Genomic DNA, 14,950 nt, shown 5'->3' with positions numbered 1-14,950 from the left:
TTCAGACTCTGTAAAGACAGCTGTCATAGACCAATCAACATGTATATGGACCTAAGGGGTTTATTCACTTAAATTTGGATAGGGATAAAGTAGACAGAGATAAAGTACCAGACATTCAGAGGCAGATTTATTAAGCTTGGAGAAGAGATAAACTGGAGATAAAGCGGAGAAAAGGTAAAAGGAGATAAAGCACCAGCCAATCAGCTGTGTTTGAAAAAGGCAGTTGGGAGTTGATTGGCTGGTGCTTTATCTCCTTTTACCTTTTCTCCGCTTTATCTCCAGTTTATCTCTTCTCCAAGCTTAATAAATCTGCCCCTCAGCTCCTAACTGTTATTTCTTAAACCCAGTCTGTAACATGGCAGTTAAGTTATTGGTATGATTGGCTAGTACTTTATCTCTGTCCATGGGTGGTACAGATGTGTGCACCTGACATCATGCTGCGCTATAGGTGGTACAGTTGTGCATCTGAGGAACACTGTGCTGCGCTATAGGTGGTACAGCTGTGCATCTGAGGAACACTGTGCTGCGCTATAGGTGGTACAGCTGTGCACCTGGGGAACACCGTGCTGCGCTATAGGTGGTACAGTTGTGCATCTGAGGAACACTGTGCTGCGCTATAGGTGGTACAGTTGTGCATCTGAGGAACACCGTGCTGCGCTACAGGTGGTACAGCTGTGCATCTGGGGAACACTGTGCTGCGCTATAGGTGGTACAGAGGTGCACCCGGGAATACTGTGCTGCGCTATAGGTGGCACAGCTGTGCATCTGAGGAACACTGTGCTGCGCTATAGGTGGTACAGCTGTGCACCTGGGGAACACCGTGCTGCGCTATAGGTGGTACAGTTGTGCATCTGGGGAACACTGTGCTGCGCTATAGGTGGTACAGCTGTGCACCTGGGGAACACCGTGCTGCGCTATAGGTGGTACAGTTGTGCATCTGAGGAACACTGCTGTGCTATAGGTGGTACAGCTGTGCACCTGGGGAACATCGTGCTGCACTATAGGTGGTACAGCTGTGCATCTTGGGAACATCGTGCTGCGCTATAGGTGGTACAGCTGTGCACCTGGGGAACATCATGCTGCACTATAGGTGGTACAGCTGTGCATCTGGGGAACATCGTGCTGCTCTATAGGTGGTACAGCAGTGCATCTGGGGAACACTGTGCTGCACTATAGGTGGTATAGCTGTGCACCTGGGGAACACCGTGCTGCTCTATAGGTGGTACAGCTGTGCATCTGGGGAACACCGTGCTGCGCTATAGGTGGTACAGCTGTGCACCTGGGGAACATCGTGCTGCACTATAGGTGGTACAGCTGTGCATCTGGGGAACATCGTGCTGCTCTATAGGTGGTACAGCAGTGCATCTGGGGAACACCGTGCTGCACTATAGGTGGTACAGCTGTGCATCTGGGGAACATCATGCTGCTCTATAGGTGGTACAGTTGTGCATCTGGGAAACACCATACTGCACTATAGGTGGTATAGCTGTGCACCTGGGGAACACCGTGCTGCGCTATAGGTGGTATAGCTGTGCACCTGGGGAACACCATGCTGCGCTATAGGTGGTACAGTTGTGCATCTGAGGAACACTGTGCTGTGGTACAGCTGTGCACCTGGGGAACATCGTGCTGCTCTATAGGTGGTACAGCGGTGCATCTGGGGAACACCGTGCTGCACTATAGGTGGTACAGTTGTGCATCTGGGGAACACTGTGCTGCACTATAGGTGGTACATTTGTGCACCTGGGTAACATCGTGCTGCTCTATAGGTGGTACAGCTGTGCACCTGGGGAACACCGTACTGCGCTATAGGTGGTACAGATGTGCATCTGTGGAACACTGCTGCGCTATAGGTGGTACAGCTGTGCATCTGGGGAACATCGTGCTGCACTATAGGTGGTACAGCTGTGCATCTGGGGAACATCGTGCTGCTCTATAGGTGGTACAGCAGTGCATCTGGGGAACACCGTGCTGCACTATAGGTGGTACAGCTGTTGATCTGGGGAACACCGTGCTGCACTATAGGTGGTACAGCTGTGCATCTGGGGAACACCGTGCTGCGCTATAGCTGTGCACCTGGGGAACACCGTGCTGCTCTATAGGTGGTACAGCTGTGCACCTGGGGAATACCGTGCTGCTCTATAGGTGGTACAGCTGTGCATCTGGGGAACACCGTGCTGCTCTATAGGTGGTACAGCTGTGCATCTGGGGAACACCGTGCTGCGCTATAGGTGGTACAGCTGTGCACCTGGGGAACATCGTGCTGCACTATAGGTGGTACAGCTGTGCATCTGGGGAACATCGTGCTGCTCTATAGGTGGTACAGCAGTGCATCTGGGGAACACCGTGCTGCACTATAGGTGGTACAGCTGTGCATCTGGGGAACATCGTGCTGCTCTATAGGTGGTACAGTTGTTCATCTGGGGAACACCATGCTGCACTATAGGTGGTATAGCTGTGCACCTGGGGAACACCGTGCTGCGCTATAGGTGGTATAGCTGTGCACCTGGGGAACACCGTGCTGCGCTATAGTTGGTACAGTTGTGCATCTGAGGAACACTGTGCTGTGGTACAGCTGTGCACCTGGGGAACATTGTGCTGCTCTATAGGTGGTACAGCGGTGCATCTGGGGAACACCGTGCTGCACTATAGGTGGTACAGTTGTGCATCTGGGGAACACTGTGCTGCACTATAGGTGGTACATTTGTGCACCTGGGGAACATCGTGCTGCTCTATAGGTGGTACAGCTGTGCACCTGGGGAACACCGTGTTGCGCTATAGGTGGTACAGCTGTGCATCTGGGGAACACCGTACTGCGCTATAGGTGGTACAGCTGTGCATCTGGGGAACACTGCTGCGCTATAGGTGGTACAGATGTGCACCTGGGGAACACCGTGCTGCGCTATAGGTGGTACAGCTGTGCACATGGGGAACACCGTGTTGCACTATAGGTGGTACAGCTGTGCACCTGGGGAACATCGTGCTGCTCTATAGGTGGTACAGCTGTGCACCTGGGGAACAACGTGTTGCGCTATAGGTGGTACAGCTGTGCATCTGGGGAACACTGTACTGCGCTATAGGTGGTACAGCTGTGCATCTGGGGAACACTGTGCTGTGCTATAGGTGGTACAGCTGTGCACCTGGGGAACACCGTGCTGCGCTATAGGTGGTACAGCTGTGCCCCTGGGGAACACTGTGCTGCACTATAGGTGGTACAGCTGTGCATCTGGGGAACACTGTGCTGCGCTATAGGTGGTACAGCTGTGCACCTGGGGAACACAGTGTTGCGCTATAGGTTGTACAGCTGTGTACCTGGGGAACACTGTGCTGCGCTATAGGTGGTACAGAGGTGCACCTGGGAACACTGTGCTGCGCTATAGGTGGTACAGCTGTGCATCTGGGGAACACCGTGCTGCACTATAGGTGGTACTGATGTGCACCTGGGGAACACTGTGCTGCGCTATAGGTGGTACAGCTGTGCATCTGAGGAACACCGTGCTGCGCTATAGGTGGTACAGCTGTGCATCTGGGGAACACCGTGCCGCGCTATAGATGGTGCAGCGGTGCACCTGGGGAACACTGTGACGCACTATAGATGGTGCAGCGGTGCACCTGGGGAACACTGTACCGCGCTATAGATGGTGCAGCGGTGCACCTGGGGAGCACCGTGCCGCACTATAGGTGGTACTACTGGGCACCTTGGGAGCACCGTGCTGCGTACAAATGTAGTTTTAATTGACAGAAAGCCAGTGTTTGGGGGTGGAAACCTGACGTTTTCTGGGAGGGGTTTGAAAAATGCAGACCATGCCCAGGCATTTTCAGGGTGGGTCTCTGATGTCAGCGCTGACCACTTCCAGCCAGTCTCATTTGCAGATTACCCCAAATCTACTCACATTTGCACAGACTGCAAAGTCTTTTCGATGTTATGGCAATTGTGTATGGATTGGCAAGTAGATACCGATAAGCGATCCATTCGTAACTCTCTTGCAAATTACCGCTAAAAATTGGCCTGGCAGGAGTTCATGGTGGGCGCTACTGGCACACCACATTGTGGGTTATTCGGTCCAGAAGAACCGGAGATATGGTCGGTGCCGGTACGTGGAAATAGTTCCAGGCCTGGAGGTACTGTATCTCCGGTTCCTGAGGGGCTAAAAATATACAATTGGCCTGACAGGAGGTCATGATTGGGGCTACTGGCCTGTCAAACTGTGGGCAAAGTCACACTATTTTACCAGGGGCTGAGCCCGGGTAAGTCAGTGGGCAAACCCCGGTCATTGGAAGTACTGTATCTCCGGTTCCTGAGGGGCAACATTTATAAAACTGGCAGGAGTGCATGACTGGGGCTACTCCCAAGCCAAATTGTGGGTCATTCGGTCCACGAGAACCGGAGATATGGCCGGGTAAAGTCACACTACTTTACCGGGGCTGAGCCGGGTACGCAATTTCGGAACCACCGGTACATGGAAGTCCCATATCTCCGGAACGGAAAATCCAAGAATATTAAGCCCACAGTTCTTGGCTACAAGATGGTACCGGTTCTGGGCTAGTGGGTCATTTGGTTCTGGAGATATTGGCCAGCAAAGGCGGTGGGTGCAACGTTTTCGTCGTCAAGCAGATGGAGTTTCAAAGGTGCCTTGAGACAGCACTTGCCGGGTGAGTTGGGATCTCGGGGGGCCCCCCCGCCCCCCACAATTTTTTTTTTTTCCATACTTACCTGGTACCCTGGGGTTGCCCCGATGGTCCCCCGACGTCCACGGTGTCCTCCGGTGGCCTTCAGTATCCTCTTCAGCAGCATGTCTGGTCCCAGGGGTGCATTGTGTAAGTGCACGGGCGCGCTGATGACATCACCGGTGCGCCCGCAAACTCATGCAATGCACCCCTGGGACCAGAGATGCCGCTGAAGAGGATCCTGAAGGCTGCCGTGGAATACCGTGGACGTCGAGGGAAACAAACACAATACCCTGAAATATTCTGAAAAACTATGGTTTTATTTCAGTTTTTGGAATACACAGATAAGGGAGACCCGAAAAGAAAATGTTAATGTTTAAACACATTCTTAGCCAATGAACGGCGAGTACAGTGCCAAGCCATAGTGCCGATGTTTTATACAAATCCCGGTACTTATGTAATATCTGGGCTCCCGTTTTTCTTATGAGACCGCGTCCCCTCGCGGGGCTCACTGCACTCGCCACGCTTCGGGCAAGGTGGCTCGCTGCGCTCTCCACACTATATAAAATCAACTCCATGCGTAGTTGGATAGTAGGGGTATGAAAAAATGGGGTGCATTTAACATGGGAGCCCAGATAATACATAAGTACCCAAATCCCATTGCAGAGATCCGGCAGCAATAAAGACAACCTCTTGCAGAATATTTTGACCTCCTAATGCGTTGCCAGGGAAAGGCTTTGGGTAAATGAGTTTTACTGGCATAGGGAGGCGGCATCAGGGTTAGGGATCAGATACCAGACCTCTGTACTAATCTGTATACAATGTAACTTATCAGTCCTGTAATATGCAAGGGCTGCATGGACATGAATAGAGCAGGGTGCTTGTATGACAATGGCTTCAGCTCTGGAATGCTAAGAGCAAATATCTGCTGACCACATCCATTATAACAGCGTCCCCACATGTCACTGTGCCTGTGAGTGTTTATGTACAGGTCACCATAGTGAGTCCTCTGCTTGTGTCTAATCAGTGCTGACACTACAATGAGAAGAGGGCACAGTGCTGAGATCCTGGTTCCTCGCTCAGTCAGTGATCTCCCCTGTACTTGTATGTTCTGTTCAGTGATCTCCCCTGTATGTTCCAGGTATTAATGGGGGATTCCTAACTACTCCCATCGCTGTCACTGCTCATACCGGCTCACCGAGACAGCAACCGTAAGTAGGATGTTCCCCTGTTAATCCCTAGTAACTGGATGCATTGTGATCCTATCCTGCTGGTGTCTAAGTCGCTCTATGCTATAATAGAGAGGTTTGAATTAATGTTCTTATTTGTGACATTACTTTCTTTTTAGACTAACTAGCCAATGTCCGTCTTAACCTGCGATGCAAAAATAACTTCTCATTAAATAATGTTAATAAAGAAAGTTACTGTGTATTTTAAAAGTACATTAAAACTTGTCATATAACTTGATTTCCAAGAACCCGCCACCCCGTTCATCCGCGTTCAACAGAGTTGCTGTAATAGTAATGGTTATAGAGGATTGTGGCTGTAATTCATACTTGCCTTCTTTCGAAAAGTAGTTTCAGGGGGATTATAGTTGGTAGTAACATTTTGCACAGCGCCCCATTGAGTGGGCGTGTTATGCTCCACCTAAAGGGCGTGTCTCGTTCCGTATATGGAGAGACCTAGAAACGTGGGTGTGTACTGCTACATCTGAGAGGAATCTTTTAAAATGACTTAGATCCAAATGTAGATGATCCCCAAAGCAGTTAGTAAGAGCTACTATACTTGGTAAAGAAAAGTCACTGATACGTGTCAGGGATTGTTCATCTATTGTTTTTTACATGTGGTGGTTCCATATAAATTGGCACAAGAAATGCATGTAACCAGAGGGATCATTGTGTTTTATCAACAATGCTGGCAATGGTGCTGATGATTCAATGAAAATGTATATTTTGTAGATTGCTGTATCATTTGCTGCTCCCAGTATGGCACCATCTATCCTGCAGTTCCACTAGCTGGTTTCCTGCAGTCCTCTGGGGACATAAGCATAGGCGAATCTAGGGGGTGGTCCGGGGGTGCACAGGACCACCCATTAGCCCATTTTGTAGCTGAGGGATGGGGCTTTCCAACTTTCTCTAGCCCCCTGGGAACCGGAGATACGACCAGGCAAAGCTGGAAAGTTTTTCCCTATAGGATAATATGAAACCCGCTAATTCCGACCCCCACCCAGTTCAACGGCTGCCAGTTCCCCGTTCGGCATCACTGAAGCTCAAGGTTGATCTCAGTTGAACCCAAATAGCTGGGCCTTCAATCTGAGCGGTTAATTGGTTCCAGGGATATTGAGGTTAAACCGTTTTTTTTATTTCTTAAATGTAATTTCATGACTGTTTATGTTCTTTGAGGGCAGATTTCTCTGGAACCAAACAGCCCAGTTTCACAGGACCATAATCATTCGAAGCCAACTCAAAAGTTCTTCAATATGATACATTCTCATGTAAATGGGTCAGTTGGTTCTGAAGATATAGCTGGTTGGTTAAAGGGGGTAGGGAGAGGGGAGTGGTTGTCTCTCCCCCTCACACCAGAAAATGCAGGAACTAGGCTGGTGTATAAGAGGTCAGCCTGGGAATGTCCCTGCATGATCCTGGGACCATATTCCCAGGTAAATCCCTGCATTTTCTGTTGTGAAAGGGGTATTATTTCAAACAGCCGTGACCTGCAGTGCTCTGAATACAGCCGGGCAGCCCCCTGCTCTCTGCCCAGCTGTCAATGACTGTCACCCCTGCAGCTTCCGCTCCAATTCTTCTCCCCGCTTTCACCTCAGCCCGCCCCCCTTTAATCATGTGGTGCCGGCGCCCGGCGTGCTCCCCCGACATCACGCACAACAACAGCGCGCACAATATTTCAAATGTCCACTCGGCTAGAGGGGACTCCAGGAGGGGAGTGGGAGCGTGCTCTGCGCTGCGCTCTGCTCCTCTCCCCATAGAAGCAGCTGCACCGCTCTCCATCTCTCCCTGCAGCAGCAGCGAAGGCTCATATAAAAATTTACAGTAAGTGGCACTTTTGGGGGCATTGCTTAAGGGACGCTACAAGTGGCGGTATGTGGGGGCATTACGCATAATGTGTGGCTTAATGTTTAAGGGGCATTACGGTGTGCAGCATCATGTGTAAGGGACATTATGTGTGCAGCATCATGTGTAATGGGTACTATGGTGCGCGGCATCATGTGTAATGGGTACTATGGTGTGCAGCATCATGTGTAATGGGTACTATGGTGTGCGGCATCATGTGTAATGGGTACTATGGTGCGCGGCATCATGTGTAATGGGTACTATAGTGTGCGGCATCATGTGTAATGGGTACTATGGTGTGCGGCATCATGTGTAATGGGTACTATGGTGCAAAACCCCCCTAGCAATGAGCACGTAGGTAAGCAGCACTTATGTGGCAAATATGTAATGGGCATTACGGTTTGTTATATAGTATGTAATGGGCATCATGATGTGTGGCACAATGTGTAATGGGCATTATGGTGTGTGGCCTTATGTGTAATTGGCATTACGGCGTGTGGCTTTATGTGTAATGGGTATTACGGAGTTTGCTAAAATGTGTAATGGGCATTACTGTGTATGGTCGAAAGTGTAATACCACACCCCTTTTTATGATGCCATGCCTCCTTCCCGTGAGGCCACGCCCCCTTTTTGGCTACGCCGCACAAAGGTCCCCCTTCTTTTGTGTCTGGATCTGGGACCACCCGTTACCATAATTCTAGATTCGCCTATGGACATAAGGTGTGTACACACGCATCGATTTTACATTCGATTTGCTTTCACTTTCCCCAATTCCCCCCTCTTTCGATTTGGCCTTTGCTTTTCATTTGTTTTCACATTCGATATCGAATTCGATTCTCATTTTAAGGCACGTTGTTCACATTTAATTTACTGGATCGAATTCGATATTTCCTTGCCTGCACAGTCTATTTTTCTTTTCGATATAGAGAAAGCGGGAGCGCGCAGGGCCGGTGCAAGGCACCGGAGCGCCCCAGGCGAGTCTGGGTGGGGGCGCCCCAGTGTGTGTGTGTGTGTGTGGTGGGGGTACCTGATGCGCCTTCTGGGGAGGAAGGGGTGTCTATTCCGGGATCTGACAGGAGCCTGCGCGGGTACCTGTCCTGCGACGCTTTGTATATAAACCTGGCGGCGGGGGTCCCTGCAGTGAATAATAAATAACTAGCTCTATCCGGCGGTCGGGCGGAAAGCGCTTCTATTTTGAATAAACACTGGCCGCACGCTGATTGGCTGAAATAGAAGCGCTTCCCACGCCGCCACATAGTGCTTGTTATTTATTATTCACTGCAGGGACCCCCGCCGCCAGGTTTATATACAAAGCGTCGCAGGACAGGTACCCGCGCAGGCTCCTGTCAGATCCCGGAATAGACACCCCTTCCTCCCCAGACGGCACAACAGGTACCCGTGGCATGGGGGGCGAAATGCCGCCCTCCAGTGGCCGGCGCCCTAGGCAAATGCCTAGACTTGCCTAGTGGTGGCGCCGGCCCTGGGAGCGCACATCGAATCAAGAGCATCTTAAAAAAAAACGTTCGATTTTGATTAGATTTTGCTTCTATAAGCAAATTAAATCAAAAACCTGCCAAAATTGAAGTGTGTGTACACCCCTATACAGTTAGCGACTCTCTTTCAATGTGTTCCTGATGATTGGTGCATTCCGGTAGCATCACTAGTTGTTCCTCACGCAGGAAATTAAGCGACGCTGAGCTAATTCACTTGCCCCCTTTTAGGTACGATTGTTACATGTGTAACAAAGGAGAGTACTTTACTCAGTGAGAGAACCCTGAGACTGCTGCCGCCTGCTGACAGCGATTATCCTGTGTTCTGTCCCCTCTCGCTATAGGTTGATAAAGTGGTAATAAACCCATACTGTGGTAATAAACCCATAATGTAACATAATGTGGTAATAAATCCATACTGTGGTAATAAACCCATAATGTAACCGCTACATAATGTGGGTTAGGTGAAATAAGGGAGATTGCTACTATTTCAGGGAGTTTCCTGCAGAATGCAGGAGGGGAGGCAACTATATGGTAATTTGTATAGAAAATATAAGGTCCATACACAATGGGTTATTTTGCCCAGAGTGTATGGACAGGGAAAAATCTGTGGGCTGAAGATTGATTAGCGCAATTTTCCCGGGGGGTGGATGACTTTCCATAGCAGGACATTCCTTCACTCATCTGCTGGTAATGCCAACAGATGAGCGGTGCTGGCCGGCGATGATGCGGGAGCGCACATCAGCGCTCATTGGTCATCGCTGCCCCATACAAGAGGTGAGCCTTTTCCTTAGTTTCAATTGATTCTACATGGAATGGACATCTAATTTTTTATTTTTTTTTTGCAACATTTAATGCAGATTCTATTTTGATGCGCACGTAGTGTAAATCAAAGGCATGTAAGGCATGTGCAGAGGCGTATCTGCGCACCATGGTGCGGGAGGCCATGCACCATATCCACCATCGATGACCGAGAAGGTGGATATGGTGCATGGCCTCCCGCACCAGGAACAAAGCTTAGCCCAGCCCCCAGTAGCCCTTTAAGCACCCTTTCCTTCCCTGATTGTTGTTCCCCACATCTGAACAGCCATCACTGGGTGCAAGACATTGATGGTTTTATGCCATCAAGTTTCAATGCCGATGACCATCTCTGAAGTGTCCTAGATATCCAGTAAATTCATCTCCTGTAACACTCCTTCAAGTTAAAGTTCTAATCCTGTGATCACTCTGGATACAAAACTCGATTTGCCAAAACATAAATGTGCTTTTAACCCTTTAACTGTTAACAAATGTGAGCGATGCTGGCCTTTTTAGCAGATATTTTGAACATCTAACACCCAACCCAGCCTTGCATAGTCCCAAAAAAAGTTTACACTCACCTGAAACCCGGCTATCAGCTCCAAGATGCATCTGATTACTAATGCCATACAACCATCCACCACCTGTACGGAAACCACTTCAACATCACAATGTTTTCATTTTACTTTGCTTCTCCTTTTACTTATTTGTCTCAAACATCTGGTGGACCACAGTAGCCTTTGTGCTTCTCCTGTGGGAAGGTGAGACAGTGAGGGAAGGGGACTGGGGGAGTTATTTTTGCTTGTACTTGTAATTCAGGTTTATTGTGTTGACCTGAAACCTTTACAATCTTTGTGTTCTCTACAGATTTTAAAGAAGGCAACCTTAAATTATCTCCGACAATGTTATCCGAGAACACCACAATTATTAATCTGAATTCCAAGGAGCTGACAGGAATACCAGCAGATGTCTTTGATCACCTAGACTTAAAGTGTCTACAGCTCAACAACAATAGGATAGAGAAGCTACCACATAATGTGGGTCTTCTCCTCCACCTGGAAATTTTGTCCATCGAAGGGAACATGTTGAAATGTCTACCTCTGGAAATTGGCCTATTGTGCAAACTACAGGCTCTAAATGTAAGCCGCAACTGCATAACTCGTCTTCCTGATGACATATCGCGAGTTTGGCACATCAGGCAGCTCTTTGTTAACCATAATAGCCTCACACAATTGCCCTCAGGCCTGGGAGGACTCACAAACCTGCAGATCCTGGGGCTGAGCGGGAACCATCTGACATCCTTGCCCGAGTCAGTCGCCAACCTTACAAACCTGCACGTATTAAACCTAGACTTAAACCAGATGTCTACATTACCCAAATCCCTCTTCAAGCTCCCACAACTGGTGAAACTCTGTCTGTGCGGTAACCAGATAAAAAATTTGCCAAAAGAAATTGGGGACCTGAGGAACCTACGAGAACTGTCACTGAGCAACAACCGGCTGAAGTTTCTACCAGTACAGCTGTACAACTTAACCAATTTAGAAGAACTCATGTTGGACAATAACCAACTCACCGCATTATCGGACAGGGTTGAGTGCTTTCAACGACTTAAAAATCTTTCTTTGGCAAATAATTTATTTCCATCCATCACAGAAAAGCTCTGCCGCTGTCAATGTCTAGAGACTTTAATCATGAGTGGTAATCAAATGTGCGCACTGCCCGCAAACATTCACAAGCTGAGGAACTTGAAGGAGTTACATATTGACCGAAACGCGTTGGAGGTGTTACCAGAGCAATTGGCTTATCTGAAGGATCTGTCGGTGGTTACCTGTGCAGAGAATCAATTGTTTTATGTTCCGATTGAATTAAAAAACTGTTTTCAGGTAACCAAACTAGACCTGAGTGGCAATAGGTTGACAGAAGTCCCTCAGGCTCTGTCATCCATGACTGCCCTGTTACATTTAAACCTCAACCACAATAAAATCCTTGAACTATCGGAGGCAATCGGTTACATTACGGAGCTGAAGCATTTGGAGATGAGGGGAAATAAGCTGCAAGATTTCTCAGCCAATGTGTGCTTACTTCCCAACCTCCGTTACTTAGACCTCAGTAGGAATGAGCTTAGCGGAGTCCCCCCAAATGTGTCAAACATGGACTCTCTATGTAATCTTCTACTCCAGAGCAATAAGTTCACATGTTTTCCGCCTGAACTCTGCACTCTGAAAAGTCTTCAGAGACTCAATCTGTCAGAGAATAAGATCACGTCCGTACCGGCGCAGATCTCTCAGCTACAAGCACTGAAGGACCTAGACCTGTCTAACAATAACTTTAAGGTTTTTCCAAGTGAAGTGTGTTATGTTCCTGCACTGGAAACATTGCTTATCAAAAATGAGAATGGAATGAAGGTAAACTGACAAGTCACGTACATTGTATTCACCCTGTACCATCCTATACAGCAGGGCTGGGCAACACCGGCCCTCCAGATGTTAATGAACTACACATCCCAGGATGTTTTGCATTAGTTTTGCTATGTGGCCATGCAAGGCATGCTGGGATGTGTAGTTCATCAACATCTGGAGGGCCGGTGTTGCCCAGCCCTGCTATACAGCAAGGGTGTGCCCTCCAGCTGTTGATGAACAACACATCCCAGCATGCCTTGCATCAGTTTCAACATGGCCAAATAGCAAAACTAAGGCAAGGCATGCTGGGATGTGTAGTTCATCAACAGCTGGAGGGCCGCTTATTGCCCTTCCTTGCTATACAGCTTAGTATTGTGCCATATACTGACCTATAATATTAGCTAATACTTGATACCACTCTGTGTTGCGATATAATATCCTGCTCAGTTAATTCAAGAGCCAGACACCTCTGCACGGTGATGCTATATCCTGCCCTGCAATCAACTGACAATATATAGCACTCTGTACCAGAAATCCCTATTCTGCCCTGTTATATCAGGAGACCCTTTAAAAGCTGCTCTGTTATGTATTATACTTGCCTACTTTTGAAGAAGCTTTTCAGGTAGATTGTGAAAGTGTCTCCTGTGCGCGACGCGCAGAGTTGGCATTACCGATCCGCCTAAGAGGCGTGTCATAAAATTGACTTATGTACAATTGTAAATGAGAATCAAAGAAGCTACCATAGTTGTGCACATAAAGTTTTATTTTCCAATATATATATATATATATATATATATATATATATATAGATAGAGGTTGGTAGAACCGGCACACTCAAACTTCCATGAGACAACTGCTGGGGTGCCACACTCAGGCCACAGTCCATGGGGGTACAGCCAATGTATATAGAAGAAACAGAGAGCACTCACCAGTCTTCAAGCAGTATGATGCAAATAAAAGCTTTTAATACATCACCACAGTCTCAGGCATAAAGTCGACGTTTCGAGCCACGCCGGGCCCTTTGTCAAGACACAAGAACAGGATGGGTCACAGCCCCAGAATGTGATACACCATTGACATATACAGAGTATATATAGCCCAGAGACAGGAAGTGCCCACTGAGATCAATTATCTAATCATAGTACCCAATCATACTAAATATCCAGCTTTACAGGGTATAGATGGATATGCTGCGCTTCAGTAGAAACAGTATACATAGGATATATAAGATAACTTACTTACAATAAGGGTGTACAGTCGCGCGGTGAGTAGAAGACTTAAAAAACATGTTAACTGTCCGGCGTGCGTTCCACTGTGCTGGAACGCACAGACAGGAAGGAGCTGAACCCAATAGGAGGACAGCCCGTCACACGCAACTGCCGTCCATTGGGAAAACTAGCTCAGGTGTTCAGTCAGCCGGAAGCTACGTAGCGTAGCTCAGGGATACAACGAGTGAAACAAACGGCGTCTTAACGCATGCGCACAAGGTGCGCTCCATTCAATAGTGCTGAACCGCATCACCCTTCCATTAAATATAGTAGGAAAGAGCAATATACTTAATAATTTGGAGAATTACCTAAAGGTTAAGTAAGCAATCAGCTGCATAATAAAGCCCAACAAGATTACTAAATCATCTGTTAAGGCAATAGCGCATGCGCACTACGTGCGCACCAAACATCCTAGCTGGAACGCACAGCCATTGTAGTTGGCTCAATATTAAAGTGCTATGTCAAAAATCCACCTAATCACCTAGTCATATGATCGATGTGGGCAATTAGCTGTCTCTGGTGTACAAACAAACACAGAGACACCAGAGACAGCTAATTGCCCACATCGATCATATGACTAGGTGATTAGGTGGATTTTTGACATAGCACTTTAATATTGAGCCAACTACAATGGCTGTGCGTTCCAGCTAGGATGTTTGGTGCGCACGTAGTGCGCATGCGCTATTGCCTTAACAGATTATTTAGTAATCTTGTTGGGCTATATTATGCAGCTGATTGCTTACTTAACCTTTAGGTAATTCTCCAAATTATTAAGTATATTGCTCTTTCCTACTATATTTAATGGAAGGGTGATGCGGTTCAGCACTATTGAATGGAGCGCACCTTGTGCGCATGCGTTAAGACGCCGTTTGTTTCACTCGTTGTATCCCTGAGCTACGCTACGTAGCTTCCGGCTGACTGAACACCTGAGCTAGTTTTCCCAATGGACGGCAGTTGCGTGTGACGCGCTGTCCTCCCATTGGGTTCAGCTCCTTCCTGTCTGTGCGTTCCAGCACAGTGGAACGCACGCCGGACAGTTAACATGTTTTTTAAGTCTTCTACTCACCGCGCGACTGTACACCCTTATTGTAAGTAAGTTATCTTATATATCCTATGTATACTGTTTCTCCTGAAGCGCAGCATATCCATCTATACCCTGTAAAGCTGGATATTTAGTATGATTGGGTACTATGATTAGATAATTGATCTCAGTGGGCACTTCCTGTCTCTGGGCTATATATACTCTGTATATGTCAATG

General features: G+C 48.0%; 1 protein-coding gene and 1 long non-coding RNA gene across 4 annotated transcripts in view; one reads left to right on the top strand and one right to left on the bottom strand.

The window, feature by feature from the left end:
* The first annotated feature begins 5,337 nt into the window (after positions 1-5,337).
* Positions 5,338-14,950, top strand: part of LRRD1 (leucine rich repeats and death domain containing 1) — a 21,106-nt gene continuing 11,493 nt past the window's right edge. For 2 of the 3 annotated variants that reach the window (XM_083189421.1, XM_083189423.1), the window contains exons 1-2: positions 5,338-5,879; positions 10,892-12,429. In XM_083189421.1, the coding sequence (XP_083045547.1) occupies positions 10,927-12,429 (1,503 nt within the window). In that variant the 5' untranslated portion in view covers positions 5,338-5,879; positions 10,892-10,926. Of the gene's footprint in view, positions 5,880-10,764; positions 10,786-10,891; positions 12,430-14,950 lie in introns of those variants that run through there. The other variant, XM_083189422.1, reaches the window with a different exon arrangement.
* The window catches only part of LOC146081287 (uncharacterized), a 19,416-nt gene continuing 15,097 nt past the window's right edge, over positions 10,632-14,950 (bottom strand). The window contains exon 3 of the long non-coding RNA XR_014475106.1: positions 10,632-10,775. This is a non-coding gene — a long non-coding RNA (uncharacterized LOC146081287). The remainder of the gene's footprint in view (positions 10,776-14,950) is intronic.

The sequence above is a fragment of the Crinia signifera genome, chromosome 5 (genome assembly GCF_055691185.1).
Source record: "Crinia signifera chromosome 5, ASM5569118v1, whole genome shotgun sequence".
Taxonomy (NCBI): Eukaryota; Metazoa; Chordata; class Amphibia; order Anura; family Myobatrachidae; genus Crinia; species Crinia signifera.
The sequence above is the reverse complement of the archived record's forward strand: the minus strand, read 5'-3'. Positions and strand labels throughout refer to the sequence as shown.